Source organism: Pseudorasbora parva, chromosome 3 (genome assembly GCF_024679245.1).
Source record: "Pseudorasbora parva isolate DD20220531a chromosome 3, ASM2467924v1, whole genome shotgun sequence".
NCBI lineage: Eukaryota > Metazoa > Chordata > Actinopteri > Cypriniformes > Gobionidae > Pseudorasbora > Pseudorasbora parva.
This window is the reverse complement of record NC_090174.1, coordinates 31,103,192-31,123,791: the sequence shown is the minus strand read 5'-3', so window position 1 is coordinate 31,123,791 and position 20,600 is coordinate 31,103,192. Positions and strand designations below refer to the sequence as shown.

General features: G+C 38.0%; 1 protein-coding gene across 1 annotated transcript; it reads left to right on the top strand.

Annotated features, from left to right (window-relative positions):
* The first annotated feature begins 316 nt into the window (after positions 1-316).
* On the top strand, positions 317-20,293 carry cspg4ba (chondroitin sulfate proteoglycan 4ba). The gene is made up of 10 exons (XM_067438416.1): positions 317-535; positions 2,707-2,870; positions 4,236-7,814; positions 8,255-8,728; positions 8,820-8,996; positions 12,133-12,331; positions 12,830-12,961; positions 14,409-14,581; positions 14,937-15,120; positions 15,562-20,293. The coding sequence occupies exons 1-10, from the start codon at positions 478-480 to the stop codon at positions 17,601-17,603; spliced, it is 7,182 nt and encodes a 2,393-aa protein (XP_067294517.1). The 5' UTR covers positions 317-477; the 3' UTR covers positions 17,604-20,293.
* The last annotated feature ends 307 nt before the right edge of the window (positions 20,294-20,600 follow it).

Here is a 20,600-nt window from a genome sequence, read left to right as displayed (position 1 = left end):
TAAAAAAACATTACGCTTGGAGATCCTCACTTAGCAAAAAAAAAAAAACACGCACACACACACACACACACACACACTCACAAAATATTTCTAAGCTGTAATTTTGTCAAATGATATGCTAAATTAATTGATGGACATATCAGACAATTTGTTAGCAGTGCTTTAATATTATTTTCATTTTAATAACTGTAGTTTTCCAAGTAGCCTACAACATGGTCTTAAATACGTGAACCTATCGGTGCTGTTGGCGGGGTGAGGGGCAAATATCTAAAGCTAGAGAAAGCTCGAGGACTCGAAAGGCGGAGTTTGAGTTTCTCCTCCAGTGCTCACCGCTTGCAGTTGCTGCTCGAACAGACAAGTTTGTGAAAAGATTTTAAAGTGAGGAGTTACCGAGCCGCCATGAATTTGTCAGCACAATGACTTTAAAACACTCTTTTTTCATTTCAAGCGGAATGAACACGCTCCATTGATGTTAAAATGAGAGCGATCCTTTTAAACGGACTACTCTTACTCTTTGTCGGACTCGCGCAAGGGGGTAAGTTCTTTAAATTGCTGAAGTATGGCTAATGTAAAGCAAGTAAGAAGGACATGTTAACATTTCCCTCTGTGTAAACATTTGAGTTGGGGGATTCAGCAATAGCAAGCGGACGATCTTTAATTTTCCCCAAATATCATGCATCAGACGACAGTAGCCTATGGCAATGACTTTTAAACCAGTCTTAATGTTTCTATAGCTGCTGTCTGTGGAATGAGAATGTCTTCTCGTATTCTGTTTGTGTAGCCTACTAAAACTGACGGTAATACAAACAAATATATTAAAATATGCATGTTTGCAGTTGACTCTTCCATAGCCAAATCATGTCCTTTGCCAGTATGTGCCTCCTAAATCATGTCTTAAGTTTGTTGTGTACAGAAAGTAACAACGATTGCACAGATTTGTGGCTCTCAGAGATTTCATATTCACAGTTCGCCAAATGTCAGTACAAGGTAGTGAAAACAGCCTTTTTTGTTATTAATAACAACGAAATGCTATAGTGAATCACTGCATTATGAAAGCAATGCATATCATTACCCTGGATCGATGTTTATTCAAGGGTCCTAACTGTTTAATAAAAGGGGGAAAGCATGCGCCATATGACTTTGCTGATTCCTGTGGTGAGCATTTGAATATTAGTGTCATTTGTAAATTGTGTTAAATTGTTGCATCAGTTGCATTTGTTTAGTGTTGAGCTTTGCAATAGCAATTCTACTGAATTATCAAGATGTCTGATGTCTTCTGTTGTCTTATTTAAGAGTGCAGTGTCCAGACTTATAAAATCTCTAAGATGTCAGATGCAAGTCCTCTTTGTGCAATATATTTTGTGCAATGCACAAAGAGAGACTAAAGATAGTGGCATCCTAGTTTTCTCTTCTCATACTGTCAGTTCAGCTTTGTTAGTATAACTCAGGCCACAAAGGTTGACCTCAATTTTTTAATGTTTATCATTATTGTAGATAAACTTTTGATAAAAATGTTGTTAAATGTTTTGTCTTAATAGTGCTCTTTTGCATTTTTTGATCAATATGTTTCAATACTAATCATTGCATTGTAAATGTTATTGTAATTTTATATTCCATAATATAATCTTTATTTCCACAATTTCCAAAATTATATTCAGCTATTTGTGCCAGCCATGCAAAGTTCAGTGAATCACATTGCTTCACTGAACTTTGCATGGTGCCTAGAGCATTGTAAATAAAGGACTTAAAAGCTAATAAATATTCATTCAAACAGAAAATGTTATTTATGCAACTTGTAGCATCATAAATGAGTAATGACACTACAGTAGACTTGCGTAGTTTCCCAGAATTACACTAAACATCAGTATGACATTCAGTCCTAAAGTAGAAGTGTTCTGTACCCATACAAATTGTGGGGTGTAAATACTATAGTAACACTTTCAGAGAGAGGTTGATGAGAGTGCAGAACACACTAGTGTAGATTAAAGGGTGATGTGGAGTGGCTGGGTTAGAAAACAGCTGCGTCCAGGCCTCCATCAATGGACAGCAGGGCTAAGACAATGTGGCCATGTCAGAGTCTTTTATGTTGAGAACAGGGTGCTGTCAGGGCAGAGCATGCCAGCACATGCACGTGGGTATCACAGTGCTTCCCTGGCGCCATCCGGCCTGTCCTATAAAGACAAGTGTTGCTGCTTTTATTCATTCAGTCACTTTTATTTAATGTCTATGTGAAATCTAAATGTAACTTTAAAGGAATAGTTCACACAAAAAATAAAAATCTGTTACCCTCATCATGTCGTTCTAAACCTGTATGTTTATGAAAAATGCAAAAGAAGATATTTTGAAGATTGTTTCAAACATAAAAAAAAATTATTCCTCTTTTTTCAAAATACTTTATTTGGGTTTTCCACAAAAAAGAAAATTTGGAATGACATGGGAGTGAGTAAATGAAAACAAAATGTAGATTTTTGGGTGAACTATCCATTTAAATGTAGATCTTCCCATAAATCCATTACTTTACAAAAATCACCATTTTGTAATTGAAAAGGGATGTAATTAAGCTTAATTCACAATATTGAAAATCATTAACACAGGCACAAAAAAAGAAAGAAAAAAAAACTTCACTCTGCTTCATTTGAATGAACTCATTGAGCATTCAGGACAAACACACAAAAAACGTCATAGGTGATGTTCTCCTATCTGCAGCTTCATTCTATGGTGATGGATTTGTGCAGTTAAAAGGGACAGAGACGTCTAGCCGTAACACACTGCACGTTCGTTTCCGCACCTCCAGCCTGAGTGGCCTGCTTTTCCTGGCTGCAGGGCAGAATGATTTCCTGTTGCTGGAGATGAATGTTGGCAGACTGCAGGTGAGTCACGTGTTGCTACTTACCCCTTTAGCAATGTTTAGATCTACATAGTTTTGATCTATGAACAAGACTACATGTAGGAACATGTCAATAAACTATTGTGCAGAACTATTGTAAGGATAATGTTAAGTTGCTGCAACATAAATATATAATAAAATATTAATAAAGTATTTCTGAAAGCTTTTTACAACTCCACACCATCCCCTTCAGATGAAATTCAGTGGTGAAATTTACTCTAGCCTAGTTATGAAACTGTGTTGCTTCACCACAGACTCTTCCACCTTGGCACCTTCTTTTAAGGTATACATACAAACCTGATGATTGCACTGACTTAAGGGCTGAAGAATGTGAGCTTAGTTGACATTGTGAGAGAAGTAGGTACATGACTGGAGGATCATATGAAATCAATTCCCACAATCCAGTTCAAAAACTTTACATGAATTTCTGAAATGGATTTTGGTCTTTACATTTCTCTCAGTGGCAGTCATGTAAGATTCCTTTTTATAGAAGATATCTTAGGGCTACAACAGAACCGATTATTCTGAACTTTTTGAGGTCTGATTTTCCTGTAATTGAAAATATCTTTGAACTCTCACATTTATCTTAGGTCATTAAATTGTGCTTTTGCTACCCTGTGGCTGTGACTCTCTTTGAGTACATCACAGGTTATAATTGCTTTCAGTTGGGAACAAGCTAGACATATTCAGCAAGCCTTGACAAGTTTGTCTTTGCTGTCTCCTGTAAGGACAGTGTCATTTCACGTTAAGTGTAAATTAGTTTGCTGTAGACAAATGCTAATTATTAAAATAGATGAATGATTAAAACTCAGCATGGAAGATCAATCCATGAAAATGAAGTCCTAGTTTTCATACACATTTTCTTTGTAATTCAGATACATCTACATTTTCAAACTTTGTGATGCTTATATTTTTTCTCCATTCATAAGGTGTAAAGTATATTGTAGATATTATAACATTATTTCCAAAATTAAATAATTGGCTTTTATGTTGTCACTGTACTGAACCCAAAGCTAATTGTTAACCTATTATTTGGAATACATTTCTTTAAATAATTAAACTGTTAACTTTAATGTGTTATGTATTATCCTAGCAATAAAAATAAACGTTTTCAAATCAGATTTATTTGTAAAGTACTTTTCACAATAAATATCAAATTAGCATGCTGATAGCATGAAACAATTTTATTGTTAAATTAAAATTAAATTAAAAAATGTAACAACAAAAAATGTATTTAAAATTTTCCACGGACCACCTTGCAGTTTCTGGAAGTCATTGGACTTTATGTAAAGTGTAGTTAAGTTTTTATGTTTGATTTTGTAAAAACATTTTTTTTAATCATTCACAGGTAAGGTTGGATCTGGGCTCTGGTGAGCAGATCCTTCTCTCAGACAGTGGAACCCAGCTAAATGATCTGGCCTGGCACACTGCAGAGCTTCTCCATGAGTTCTATAATGTCACACTGACTGTGGACAACCACTCCAAGACCAGTCTGCGAATGTCAGGCCCAGATCGAGAGCTGCACATCAACGACGGCCTATATGTGGGTGGTACTGGAGGTTTGGATCAGGGTTATCTGTCCAGTGATCTCAATGGCTTCCGTGGTTGCCTTGATGAAGTAATATTTAATCAACACAATCTCCTTTCATCACTGAGGCCCTACTCTGGGTTTAAGAATGTCTATGAGGTTTCCCTAGGGTGCAGCCCTCAGTTTTTTGCCAATGAGGATGACCCAATAAGTTTTTTCAGCTCACAGGCTTACATATCCCTTCCTCCTTGGACAGCACAACATGAGTGGGCTTTTGAATGCTCAATCCACACATCAGCTGAAGAAGGGATTGTCATGTACAGCTCAGCCCGACAGGGAGATTTTGTCGCCCTGGAGATCCAGAAAGGTCTCCTTGTTGCCGTGGTCGGTAAAGATGGAAGTAAAACAGAACTACGTTCCCTCACCTTCATCAATGACAACAAATGGCATGATATTAAGCTTTTTTTCACGCCAAAAAGCCTCCAACTCACAGTAGATGGAGAGACTGTAAAGTCTATCATAAGCTCCAGATCAAAAGCCTTTCATCTGAAAGGTTTTCTTTTCCTTGGGGGAATCGATGATGGAACACGTTCTGAGGTCAGAAAGGTGGGTCTTTCCTCTGTAGCAGGGAAGCGTGTTAAAGGTGGATCGTTCAAAGGATGCTTCAGAGACATTATAATAAATGATGTCAAAATGGGTCTCCCCAATGCTGTGGTAACCAAAGACATCTCTGTTGGCTGTGATCCTGAAAAGGAGCTGGATATAAGCACCACAGTGAGCCCAACAACTCTTCCCATGACCCTTGTTGACTCAGTCACTCAGCTGCCACCCACCGATGTGTCCACCCTAGCCAAAGGTCTTGTCAAGAAGTACGGACACAATTTTCTACAGCTTAGGAACCTTGTTGTCCCGGAAGGGGGTCGGGGAGCCTTGGATTCTAAGCATATTAAAGTAAACCTCGATTTCAAGAAGCTTGGCATCCGTCAGTCTCAGATCATATTTAGGATTGAAGAGCAGCCGGTGCATGGTCAACTTAGGCTTGATGTAGACCAGGAGCAGGCTGAACATACATTCAGCATGCTGGATTTGTGGCATGGCCGGGTGATGTACATCCATGGGGGATCTGAAGATCCACAGGACTACTTCATGTTCTCTGTGTTCTCCAATAGCAGAAAGGAAGTGCCAAGCTATCTGAAGGGACACAAGTTGTACAGGTATAATGTTACCGTTACGCCAACCAACGACGCTCCTGAGTTAAGTCTACCTGAGGGGAATCTGTTTATTCTTCTAGAGAACTCCAAAAAGAGGCTGACCACTGATGTTCTGAAGGCCATAGACATTGACAGCAATTACACCAACCTTGTTTATTCGGTGTTAGGGAATCTTAATGCCGATGCCGGGTATTTGGAGAATGAAGACCATGCAGGTACACCAATAACTTCTTTCTCGCATTCAGCTCTTGTGGACGGTAAAATCAATTACGTCCACACGGGTGTGAGGAACTCTAGGATTGTGTTAAGAGTCAGTGATGGGGAGAAGGTGAGTAACACAGTGGTGCTTAGAATTATGGCTGTGGGACTTGAGTATAAAATCTCCAATAACACAGGTCTGGAAGTGACTCAAGGAGAGATGTTTCTGTTAAGCACCAACCAACTGGCCGTTTGGACCAATGCAGTGAAGCAGGTGGTTGACATCCGTTATGATGTAATTGAGCCACCAAGATTTGGTGAGCTCCAGAGGATGCACTCAAGTGGAGAGTGGAAAATCACCAGCTCGTTTTCCCAAAGAGTTCTTGAAAAGGAGCGTTTGAGGTACCTTAGCACTTACCAGTCCATTCAAACATTCAAAAGTAATAGCACTGACCACTTCAAGTGTAAAGTAACTGTGGCCTCCAAAGCCACTGAAGAACTGGTGTTTACCATAAAGGTAAAGTGGATTGACTACACAATAGAGAACAATGAACCTGTAGAGCTTGACAAAATTACAAGAGCTGTAATTGACCCTGAGCATCTGTATGTAACAGCACACGGTGTAAGCTTGTCTGAGGATGAGCTTTGTTTTAGATTGTTGACTTTACCAAAAAGAGGAATTATTGAAGTAAATAATGTCAAGTTGAATGTGAATTCCTCATTTTGTCAAAGGGATATCACAGATCTGAAAGTCGAATACCAACTTGTGGAAAGATCGTACGAGGACACCAGTGATGAATTTGTTTTCCATGTATTCTCAAAGCATGCACATTCTGCAAGTCACATTTTTAAATTCAATATCAAAGCAGATGTCAATAGCATTTTCATGACAAACAATGGGCTGTCACTTCTTGAAGGTGAAAGAAAACTCATCACAAAGGATGATTTGTTTGCTGAAACTTTGAGCACTAAAGAAATTTACTACGCGATCACAAAGATGCCGCACCATGGGAAGTTAATGCGAATCAACTTGTCCAACTCTACCAAAGACTTTGACAATATTATGTCCTTTACCAATCAGGACGTTCTTGAGGAGCGTATTATGTATGTTCATGATGACAGTGAAACAACTTTTGATACTTTTACCTTCATAGCTTCCACAGGTCCAGTAACAAAACTTTCTATAGGAGATAATGACATTGGTTCGAAGGAAGGCATCTTTAACATCTCGATACAGCTGGTTAATGATGAGAAGCCCATCCGCATTGTGGACAAAGTTTTCCATGTTGTCAGAAATGGACAGAAATTACTTACAATCGATGACCTGTGCTATCATGACGCAGATTCAGAATTTAGTGATGGGCAGCTTGTCTACACCCGCCGTGGCATCCCGATGGGGGATTTGGTTCTTGTGAACGACACGTCACATAAGCTGTACCAGTTTCGCCAAGAAGACTTGGAACAGAAACGAGTGCTGTTCATTCACCATGGGATGAACTCTGGCCGTTTTGTCCTCTTTGTGTCAGATGGCAAGCACTATGTGTCCTCTCTGTTGGACATTAGCACACAGGATGCTTATTTAAAAACTGGCAACAACACAGGCCTGTTGGTTCAGAAAGGGCAAGCCAAGACGCTTAGTAATGCTAACTTAAGTGTGGATACAAATCTTGACATCCGAAATTACAATGAAATAATATTCAAAGTCCAAGAGGCTCCAAAACATGCCAGTCTGTATTTAAAAGACAGCAAGACTGAGTCATTCACCCAGAATGACCTGAGAAATGGCTACCTGTCTTATCATCATGACAACAGTAAGAATCTTGCTGATGTTTTCACACTCCTTGTGGAAGCAAAGGACCTTCGGCTTGATGTTAAAATCCATGTGAAGGTGTACCTGGAAAGCCATCAAAGGCCACCCATCATCCTTCATAACAAAACCTTGCTGGTGGAGGAGGGGAAACCAGTCAAGATTGATAACAGTAAACTCAAGGTAAATATCAATATAAGTTAGTGTTTATTGGGCCATTTGTAGCAATATATTGATGCTTCAAATTAATCTTTTAACAATCACATGCTATTGTGTAGTTGTTTGAAAGCTCTTATTTTCATTCACTAGAATGAATACAACTTTCCATTGTTACAAATACCATTTAGGATTAATGACTGACTTTAATGAATCTGAATTTCTGACACTATTAAAGAGGCTAAATTCGGAGTAGTTTACTAGAATACGATGCTATTCTGAATTCAGCCAAAGACTGAACAGTTTCACCACTATTTGTTGGAAAAAAATAGCTTGTTAATGGAAAAGGCAAAAAAAATCTACTGGAAATAAAAAATGTAGTTAAGTTAGTAGTATCGCTACTTAGTTAGCTCCCCGACGCTGGATGTTAGATACAGAAATAAAATATTATGTCTGTTTTTCTTCAGGTGACTCATGAGGCTAGTTCACCCTCAGAAATAACCTTCACCATCAAAGTTCCTCCATCTCATGGCTATTTACGGCATTTTATTGAGAGTAAAGATCAGTACCAAGGAACACTAGAGGACCCATTAGTGACCTTTTCCCAGCAAGATATTAACGATGGCAACATTCAGTATGTACAGATGGCACCTGACAAAGAGAGTGATTCATTCACTCTGGAGGCCAGCAACGGGGTCGCAGAGGTCAGTGACATCACCATGTCTGTGGATGTCATCCCACGCCTTATTCCCATTGAGGTGTCTAATATCACTCTGAAGGAAGGGGCATCTAAAGCTCTCACAGAGGAAATCATCAGAGTAACGAACCCACATTTCTCAGGCCTCAATTTTGTGTACTACGTCTCAGAGGGTCCCGTGCATGGCCGCATTGAGAATTCACGTTTCCCAGGGATTTCCACAACTTACTTTACAAGGAAGCAGGTACACTTTTCCAATTTTTAACATATTATTTTGAAAAAAATTAATTATGAAAAGGCATAAACAATCACTTAACACTGTTTTTACATGGCAGGTGGAGCAGGAGTTTATTTATTATGTCCACGACAACACAGAGACCTTGGAGGACCACTTTACTGTCACAGCAAATGACACAGACCTGCGAAAACACAGTGCACCATGGACTGTATATGTCCAGATCACAGCCGTCAATGACGAGGCTCCAGCCATTACAGCCAACAGGGTTCTCAGGGTGAGATTACTATTTATAAACCTCTTTTTACGACGGAGGTTAGCTGAGGTTCCAGTCCTAGGAATGTTTTATGGAGTATGAGAACTCTGCTGAGATCTGGAGAAAATATGTTGAAATTTGTGTACTGTCTTTTATTGTCTGTGTTCTGAAATTCCCATTTTTCGCATCAGTCAAAGGAAATGTTTTACATAATTATTTTATATTTTATGGATATTGTGATATTGACATTGTGTTTGCCATTTAAATAACCTCGATGCTAGCATTGTGTTAACATTATATAAACAAACAAATCCATCAGTTGAAGAATAGAGATGAGGACACAGTTGTTTCTGAGACCCATAAGACCAAGCTACTAATTGTAGACATGAAAATGATTGGCTTTAACTTCAAAAGAAGTCATAGTCAGAGATCACAGACCAGGGGCATGCTCCACATGCTTCAGATTCCTTGAGACATTTCAGTGTCGTGCTTTTCATCTTCAGGGATTTGTCAGATGAAAAACCCTCACAACAGTACTTACAGCAGATTTTCCTCTAGGCTTTATTATTAAAATGGCATGATTTAAAATGATTTTGCTTGTTGATTTCAAACACAACATTTAAAAATTTATAATACCCACAAGGTGGCTCAATACTGCTACTTTTAAAGGTGTCATGAACTGGCTTTTTTATTTTTTCATACTGTTGTCTAAGGTCAACTTATGATGTTTGTGTGGTTTTTACATTCAAAAACATCATAACCAATAAGTAATAGACTATTTTCTACACTGGTTTTGAGCCTCTCTCCAAACGCTGGGTTTTGATGGGCGTGACGCACTGGAGACTTGGAAGTAAACACCCACGGCTAGGATTGGATAAGATTTGCATATTTAATGAGCTTCAGCTCCCCTGACAGTTCACATGAGGGAGAGGAGAGATTAAGGGAGAAGCGGCAACCAGAATGATTCTCTCGAGCACAGGGCTTGTAAACATCTTTATCAAACAAACACAATGATTTATTTCTCATTGACCCGCGATTGATTGGACTATTATTTTTATTTTACACATAGCCCACAAGATCGGATGATATAAGCGGGAACCTTCAGATGTCAACTCGAGACAGAATAGCAGAACAAGAACGGAATATAATGAGATTCATCGGCCTGCCGGGCTTTGCAAGTCCAGCGTGCTAAAGTTATGCTCTGTTAGACACGTACACATAAGCAAAACGATCTATAACAATGCAGTACTATTACATATAAAATTACTCACATACGTGTGTTGCACCATTCATGCCGGATCCAAATTCAGCATCGACCGGAGATTTGTTTACAAACGAGTCTGCAGTGAAATGAAGTGAATATGTCTTCCCCACGTGAGCTGGAACTTCATTAAAAATAAATGAGGTACCACACATTCCTAATATTAGGATCCGAAGGAAGCTTATGCAGCGACTGTGTTCTTCCACAATGCTTGCTATCTTCCACATGTTTATTGCTGCTGGCTTGTGATTGAACGAACAGCTCCATGAGACAGTGGACGGGGCTACTAAATTACACGTTCTGTAGAGGTTTTTCGTTGCGCAGTGAAGTAAGCAAGAAGCACAGGATCGTTTTCTGGGCCTGGTGTCTATAAAAGCTTTTCTTTGACTAACAAGGAAGTTTTCAGCTCTGAAACTTAAAAAGGATATTCTTATATTACCATGACCTTTTAAATATCAAACGCTTCTCAATTCATCACCCCTTTAAAATGCATGTTTGCTTACAAATAATGAGTCTCAATCTACAGTGCTTTATATTCAATTGCTCAACAAAGTTTTAGATAAATTAGACATGTCATAACTGTAATGTATTTGTCTACATAAATGTATTTTCTTCAAAAGGTACTCCATTCAAATTAACACTATGTAACTTTTAGCTCTCTAGAGGTTAAAAAAAGAAGAAGAACTTGGCCGCATGTTTGCACTTACTGATAGATCTGTCCCGACAGATCTAAAACATAATTCATAATTTTTTTTGCATCTTTTCATTAGTAATTCTTTTTTTTTAATTTTTTTATTATTATCTGCTAAAAGAGTGTCTCTACTGATTCCTCCTGATTCTCTTGATTAGCCTGATTCCACTTTATACAATACACTCTTGATAATCTGGCAGATTTTTAACAATGTGGAATCCCAAAAATCCTCTTATGCTGGAGTCAGGATGTCTCCTTCTTCTGTGGGTTTTGTTTTGTTCTTTGGTATCTGATTAGAAGATCAGCATTCAGATTAGTTGAGTTAAGCTTGTTTTCTTTAAACTGTGTTTAGCTGGAGTAAGTTCAATCAGAGTTCCATGACTTGATATGAATAAAGGTGTGAAACTCAGGAGAGTGTCTCAGCAGAAATGTGATATTCAGGAGTTTCAGAATGTATATTTAAAGGGATAGTTCACCCACAAATGAAAATTAGCCCATGATTCACCCTCAAGTCATCCTAGGTGTATATGACATTCTTCTCTCAGACGAATAAAATCAGAGTTTTATTAAAAATGTCCTGGCTCTTCCAAGCTTTATAATGGCAGTGAATGGCTGCTTTTCTTTTGAAGTCTAGAAAAGTGCATCTATCCCTCATAAAAGTAATCCATACTGCTCCGGGGGTTAATAAAGTCCTTCTGAAGTGAAGCAATGCATTTGTGTGAGAAAAATATCCATAAACTTTACAAACTGCCGCTAACTGTGTGTGTGTGTTCATGAGAGACTGGCGTTCCAGTGTATGACGTAGGACGCAGGCACAGCGTAAGATCTGGTGACGACAAAGAAGCGCAGAGGATAGTCAAAACAATACTTGGTTCTCATGGGAACTAGCATATTCTCATCAGAGCAGTTATATGACGGGTAGATGCACTTTTATGGACTTCAAATATTTATAAATCTTGGAAGAGCCGGGACATTTACTCCGATTGTATTCGTCTGAATGAAGTATGTCATATACACCTAGGACGACTTGGGGGTGAGTAAATCATGGGCTAATTTTCATTTTTTGGTAAACTATCCCTTTAATAAATGTAACTTTAGATTTCCCTAACAATATGCCTGTTACCATTCAGTTTAAGCTTTTGAATGAACTACAAGCCTTTCAAGCACTAATCTGTGCCTCATTATTTGTATGATTGTTTGCTCAGGTGTGGGTTGACTCTGTCACAGAAATCACCAGTGAGGATCTGAATGCAGAAGACGAGGACACGATCCCTGAGCAGCTGGAGTACATCATTACCCAGCCCAGCAATGGTCACCTGGCTGTGAAGACTGCCCCTAACAAGCCCATCATGAACTTTACTCAAGCTCACATTGACCAGAGACAACTGCTTTTTGTACATAGTGGTGAGATATCATAAACAATCTTAATTTATTTTATTTTAAAAAGTATCTTTCACATTATAAGATCGTTTTGACAAGGCCTGTGCTGTTGTGTTTCAACCACTAGAAGTCAGTGTTGTGCTTTGAATCACAGCACAGCATTGTTCCTCCCGTTCTTGTCCTTTTTAGGCGAAAATTGGTTTGAGTGAAACTGTTAAATAATTGCTTTGTTATGCAGTTTGGAGATGGTGTACTTCGTCCAACAGGTTAGGAATAATACATAAAATTAGATTGAGATGGAACCTTTAATAAAGATTGTTTTTGAGTTTATATACTGTATATGTGTTCTTTTCTTTTTCTTTTTTGTGAGACACCATGTTTAGTATAAGGTGTGCATTATGCAAGATCACATACAATTATTTGTAAAAAACAAAAACAAAAAGTTGAGCTGATGTTACAGTGCATTGTGTGCTAATTAAATTCCTGGAAATGATGATGTTGTTTGCTCTCTTTGCTTCTTAGGCCCAATGGCAGGAGGCTTCAACTTCCAAGTGAATGATGGTGTAAACTTTGCTCCCAGACGGATATTCAGTATTACAGCTTGTGCCCTTGTTCTTACTCTAGAGAAAGCTGGACCTCTTAAGGTGTTTCCAGGTAATGTGGATTAACTTCAGGTGAACTTCAGAAGTGATCTGGTATATTCTGCCACTCACAGATTAACTATAAGGAAATAGTTTTTGTGATATCAAATACTAGATGATAAGCATTAAAAAAAAAACTAAATCATTGTAGATAAAGTATTTTAGATACTTCTTTAGTACTTCTTCATATCTTAATTGTGTATGGAATCTCAGACCGTATAAGTACCTGAACAAATTGGACTCTCCATCTCTTTTTATGGAGTTAAATAAAATAACGTCATGTTATTCACAGCAGTGAGGTCAGCATCTGGCTGACTCGCATGCCAAGTAGAACACCAGATTGACGCCTCCTTTCCACTCTCTATAAAGTCAACAACGCTGTCTCCACCCACTCATACACAGTTAAGGCTTTTTAGTCTCTGTCTGAACATCAACACAGTGTTTCATGCTTTTATAGTGTTTAATGGTTTCTCAATCCTAAGTGCAATGAAACCTTGTAATAACAAAACAGCTTTAATTCTCTGGCTATAAATAGCTCAGTGGGGAGCCTTTGAACACTGAATGTACAATGTCCCTAAAGTTATTAGACTGCAGTCATTTGCTTCATTTTAGAAACGCTTACTCAGATGCCACATTTAATACCAGAGCTAGAAAAAGTTCCGCATTTTCTGCTTTATTTCAATTTTATAAATGGCTCTAACAACACTTAACTAAATGGTAGCATCTAAAATAGCTTTCTGTTTCACAGAAGTGCACCTGACTTCTAATGAACTGAATTTATTTGTTCATAAAGTTAATTAGCCTTTTAATGTTACTTTCCAGTTTATTTTATTACTTTATTCCTTAAAGATTTTTTTGGAGCTTAACATGGACGGGAATTTGGAATACTATTAAATAAATAAGTAATAATTGATTATAAATGAATGAATCGGCAGTAGGTTTGACCAAAAGATCTATTATTCTGTCTTTACAAATGTTTCTCAACACCACATCCTGTCATGCTATTCTTGTGGCCTTTGTGCTGAATGAGTCGCCAGGGCTTCTTTCAAATGGTTAGACACAACAGAAAACTATAAATACAGAATGAATGACCTTTCATTAAGTTCATGAAAGGAATCAGTTGATTATTTTAGATATTATTTTAAATCCTTCTTGCAATATAGCAATGTAACAAGTTAAAATTCAGTCACTCTAATGTGCTGTAAGTAACAAAAGTTATCTGGAACAGAATCTTCAGGGTCTATCCTCGATCTTTGACCATGTTTGAAGCAAATATAACGTCCAAATTAGCTTTTGGTGGTAATTTCTTGTCCAGATGCAAAAAAAGCTAAACATTCACATTTCAAAGCCCATGAGCTACAATACACCAGAAAATGTGGTTTTGTTTATAGCATATACCAGCCCAATGTGTTGTTTTGGAAGTTTCCAGGGCTATTCTCATTGGGGGTTTTTTCATCTAGGCTCCTTATCCATGATTTCAAACAACGTTCTTAAGGCCATAACGAATGACGATACCGGCATCACAAATCGGACCATTTATTTTACTGTGAACAATCCACCGAAATTTGGAAAACTGGTCAGTTTGCTGGCAGACAACACCACAACAGATATTTCATCCTTCACACAACAAATGGTGAGTGTTTCCAACCTCTCAATGCCATGCATATCAGAGTGCAGGGCAATGAATTATACATTTACTTTAACTATGAGCATAATCTGAAAGCCTGTCATGCTTGAAAGCTGAATGTAACATGTCCTAGTTCGCTGACACAAGGGGAATTTGTGCTAATATAAGCTTGTGCTGATACTTCAAACGTAGAATGACACAATGTCTAGATGCTGAGTAAGTAATAAGAATTAAATGTGTTATATCAGGAAATTATATTTTAGTCTATAATTCTAAAAAAAAAAATTGTTGTTGAGGATTTTGGGGGCATGGGATTTAATGTTTTATGTTTTAGTTACTCATGCAACTGTAATCATTACAGGTGGACGCGAGTGAAGTAGCATTTCAGCAAAGTCATGGGACCTCTTTGGGATGGGCAGCGCTAGATAAGTTCTCATTTACTGTGTCGTCTCCTCCTGCTACACTTGAAACCCAGACGTTTGACATTGATATTTCTTATGAAAATGTTGGACCTGAACAAAGTTCTGTGCTGCTCAAAAATAAAGGTACAGTGTGAAAACCTGACATAAAGAATACCGGCATTCAGTTATTTATACCTCTGTCCATCAGTTGTTAAAAGAAGTCTCTTAAGCTCGCCATGGCTACATTTATCTGATCTAAAATACAGTAAAAACCATAATATTGTGAAATAGTGTGGAAATACTGTGATCAAGTTAAAATAACTGTTTTTAAATTCAATATAGTTTAAAATGTAATTTACTGCTGTGATGGCAAAGCTGAATTTTCAGCATGATCAGAAACCTTTCTAATATGCTGTTTGGAGCTCAAGAAACATTTCTTCTTCTTTTTATTATTATTATTATTATTATCCTTAATATTAAACAGAAAATATTGATTAAATATCAATATTAATATCCTAGAAATGGTCTGATATTCTGACTGAAATGTCATGCTTTTGTCAAAGAAAATGTATCTCTATTTTTCAGGTGTGGAGGTATCTGAAGGAGATAAAGTGCTAATTGACAAATCAATACTGGACGCATCCAATCTTATGACTAAACAACCTGAATCCAAGCGTAGTTCTTATGAGGTTTGGTACCAAGTAACATCTCTTCCACAGCATGGCGTCATCATCGTTGGGGAGCGAAATCTTACAAAAGAAAAGCCCAATTTTTCTCAATTCATTCTAAACAAGTATGGAATCACATACCATCACGACAACTCCGAGACCACCCGTGACCATTTTGAATTTGATGTGTATCTCAACCTAAAGAGCAAACCACCATCCCGCCCCTTAGATACAGAAGTTGTATCAGAAACATTCAACATCACTATAATCCCAATAAATGATCAACCACCTGTTCTTAAGACCAAAGCCCCTAGCCTCAAAGTTGTTCAGGGGGACAACATGATTATTGGACCCAACAACTTAAGTGTGGTTGACCTGGATAACCCACCCACTGAAATCCAATACACTGTTATTAGCAAACCTAGCAATGGTTTCATAGCCATTGCAGAGCGCTTAAACGAGTCTGTGGACTCCTTCTCTCAGGCTCAGATCAATAATGGAGAGGTGTTCTTCGTCCACGATGGCAGTCCTTCTTCTGGTGCATTCTACTTCAGTGTCACTGACGGTCATCACCGTCCGTTATATAAACTGTTCAATCTGGAAGTGATAGAGATCTCTGTTTCACTTGTTAACAACACAGAGGTGCTACTAAACCAGGGACACACTTCTGTAACCCTCACACGGTCACACCTCGCCGCAGTGACCAATGGTAAAAACACTACAGTCCACTATAAAATCACAATACCGCCACAGTATGGTAAACTCCTGTTGGACAATGAGGATGTCACTGTTTTCAGTCAAGATGATCTCCAGGCGGAAAAGCTAAGGTATCACATGGTCAACCTTGAGTCGTCCCATGATAACTTTGAGTTTACCGCCTTCACAACAGAAGCAAACCTAACTAACCAAGTAGTTAATATCACTGTGAAACCTCTTATTAAGTACACAGAAGGGGCAAAGTTTCCAAACGGAATTCGAATTAAGCTGAAGCCATATTTGCTAAATGTGACTGAACTGGCTTTGTTGAGTGGTAATGACCCGTTGTTTGAAATTACATCACTACCGAAGAATGGCAGGATTGTCAGGTTGACGAGCGGCAAGGGAAGGAAAGCCGAATCTGTGAGTTTTTTCACTTTTAGTGAACTACATCAGGAGAAACTGGCCATCGAGTTAAAGGCTAACCTGACGGGCGTCTATGAAGTAAATGACTCTTTCGGATTTGTGCTTAAAGCCAAAAACGTCCAACCTGCCAATGGGATTTTCGCTTTTAGCATCGTACCTCATGTTCCCACTCAGGAGATTTCAACAATGATCCCAGCGTCTACAATCAGACCTGTTTTTCATAACCAAACCACTGCAATGAGTTTGTTTCCATCCTCAACACCTTCATCGGTGCATACGACGCAACGGGTGACCAAATCTGGGTCAAGATTCAAAGGTCGCAACCGTTGGGGTATTTCAAATGGCGTTGATATGGGTACCACTAATCTAAAACCAACCCATGGAGTCGAGAAGATTTATCCCGTTAATGATAACCCAGTGAAAGTAGAGTCCGTTTCCCAGACAGGCTCCTCCTCAAATTCAATGATTATCCTTTTGCCCATTCTTGCTCTTCTGCTTCTGGTCATCATTGTAGTTGTGTCAGTGCTGCTCTTAAGAAGAAAATGGAGAAAGAAACCAAAGCCTTTAAAGAGTATATCAGGTCCTCCAGCTCAACCAGACAACCAGTCCCATCAAGACCAGCTACAGTGGCCTGCAACTATCCCCGTCGTAACCGTCACTCCTCTTATTCCAAGAAACGCTGGAAGTTCAGCCATAACTAGACTGCAAACCAGAAGTGAAAACTCCCAATTTGGTCCATCTGTGTCTCTGTGCTCTTTTGAAGACCTGGAGCCTCAAGCTTCACAGCTTTGCAGGACCACCAATCCCACACTGCGAAATAATCAGTACTGGGTATGACCTTCAGATTCATCACTGTACTTTCTGATAATCACTGACTAAAATGGGATTGAAACACTACATCATCTTATGTAGCGCCAGAAGTAAATAAACTATGTATACTGTATATTTGGTTTTTGCATATACATGTATTTACAGCCTTGATGTTTGCAAATATTGTACATGATCAACATTTTCCCAAAAACCCAAATACTAGGGAGGAAAACATCCAGATGAAGATTTAGGAGAGAGATATTTCCTTCTGTATTTTGACATACGTCTGAGTGAAACAGATTATTGGAAAAAGATGGGGGGTGGGACTTTGTTTTATGTATCTTTTGTTGATTGTATGGAAGCCACTCTTAACACAAACTTGTAGTTGGTTGTAAGAAAGGTACGGGATTTAAGTAGTTTAAATGAATTGAGAAGTCCAACATACACCATATTGCCAAAAGTTTTGGGACGCCTGACTTTACATGCACATTAACTTTAATGACATCCCATTCTTAATCCATAGGGTTTAATATGTAGTTGCCCACCCTTTGCAGCTATAATAGCTTCAACTCATCCGGGAAGGCTTTCCACAAGGTTTAGGAGTGTGTTTGTGTGTCAGGCACTGATGTTGGACCAGAAGGCCTGGCTTGAAGTCTCTGTAAAAAAATTCTCTGCTCAGTCTCTGCTGTAATTCATCCCAAAGGTGATCTATTGGATTGAGATCAGGACAGACCAGTCAAGTTCCTCCACACCATGCCGGCTCATCCATGTCTTCATGGACCTTGCTTTGTGCACTGGTGTGCAGTCATGTTGGAACAGAAAGGGACCATCTCCAAACTTTTTCCACAAAGTGGAGAGCATGAAAATGTCCAAAATGTATTGGTATGATGAAGCATTAAGAGTTTCTTTCACTGAAACTAAGGGGCCAAGCCCAACCCCTGAAAAACAACCCCACACCATTATCCCCCCTCCATCAAACTTAACACTTAGAACCCATTCCATGAAGCTCTCTACACACTGTTATTGAGCTAATCTGAAGGCCACACAAAGTTGGAGGTCTGTAGCTATTGTAGCTTGAATTCACTGAGCTCCTGAGGGCGACCTATTCCTTTACAAATGTTTGTAAAGGCATTCTGCATGCCTAAGTGATTGCTTTTATACACCTGTCGCCATGGAAGTAATTGGAACACCTGAATTCAATGATTTGGAGGGGTGTCCCAATACGTTTGGCAATATAGTGTATGTCACTAGAGAGAAGCATCATTTCACCAGATACAGTAATGACATTGATTAAAAAATTTAACATTTATAACAAAAATGAAATGTATGCATAGATTAATCATTAACAATAAGATCAATAACATGAATTTAGAAAATACTGTAGTGTGAATTTCCTTTTAATGCTGACTAATTGCTGAATTATTTTTAATCCTCATTGGTAAACCAATGGAAAAAAAGTATTTGAAAAAAATCTATTGTATTTTATAGAAAGCCTTTTCCTTTTTTGTGCATTTCTAAATGCAGTAATTTTTTTCTCTGTGCGTGATTCTGTGTGTTTTTGAGAGTAATTTTTGTGTCTACCTCAAATAACAAAGTCAAAACAAAACAAAAAAACAATGTATTACACTGAATCATTTCAATGGGATAACATTATGAGTTACTATGTTTTGTATGAAACTGAAACTATTTAAAGCCGTAAGGATATTTATTTATGATTTTAGAATTTCTGAAGTATTATAATTACATATATTCCGGTACGGAGAAAATATAGGTGTGGTGTGCACATTTTAACGACAGCTATGTATATTTTGGGTACGTTTTACTTTATGTGTGTTATATATTTGTGTGTGTGTCATGATTAAATGTTTATGTAAATGTTTTTGTACTCAGGAACTTCCTCTTAGACATCTTTAAATGATGCAATGCGAAGAAACCACATGATTCTTGCCACTGATTTTTTTATTTGTGGTTAATAAATCTCTGGCTCACAGTCTCTACTCTCACTTACCTTTTAGCATTCAACAAAGTATATTCAGTTTAGCAGCTGTGATGTGGTCATATTTTACTACATTTATGAATTACATAGTTTTTAAATATGCTGTATGTAGCCTAGCATGTACACTGCATGTACAAAAATGTCAATGTAAATTTCAAACAACCCACAAGCTGACACTGAATCCACTCTTTTTACAGTAGGTTTAGTCTCCCCCCTTCATTTAAGAGAGTAATTTGTCTGATACACTGAATAGTTCTGTCAATAAATGGAACATGCTCTGAAACCCAGCCATCTTGACTCCTGTTTAGCTCTTCTTGTGTAAGCAAAATAGGATCAGCATTCAAATTAAATATATCAATGCAGACCTAATTACATTATTCAGATGTACGTATATTGTGGCTTTTTCCCTTATACTCTCGAGCCACTCTTCTTTTGGATGTTAAGAAGGCACAGAGAGATTAAAAACAGTGAGGTGCCTCTAGGGATTTAATTGCTATGATACGTCATTCCTCGTATTTAATTACTGTGATTTCAGTTAATTGGTTCTAAAAGTGGCTTTTTTAACTACTTTCCAGATACATGCTGAGAGCTCGATAAAAATCTCAGAGAGTTTGTAATTGAAAGAAATATACAATTAATATGAATAAAATACTGTTATTGTAATATATAATAAATGCAAAAAGAATAAAATACATTCTCCGCAAGCAGCATAAGTGTGATAGAATATTAGTTCCTATATTGTTGCAACTGGTTTGCATTACAAACAATGCAAGCTGGTGACAATCCACTGAGTCTGCCAAACGTGAACCCTGCAATGTGCTGACCTTATACAAACGTGACACTGTGAAACCGGTTCAGTTAAGAACACCAGTGTCAGGATGATTCGCACCAATATGCTATAGATAATGGTTGATAAGTCACCTTGACAGTGGCTTATCTGCTTATTCTGTGATAAAATAAAAGTCAGAAAAATATAATGACAGTGCGTGAAAGAAAACTACTCCCAAATCAACTTCAAAACTACTTTT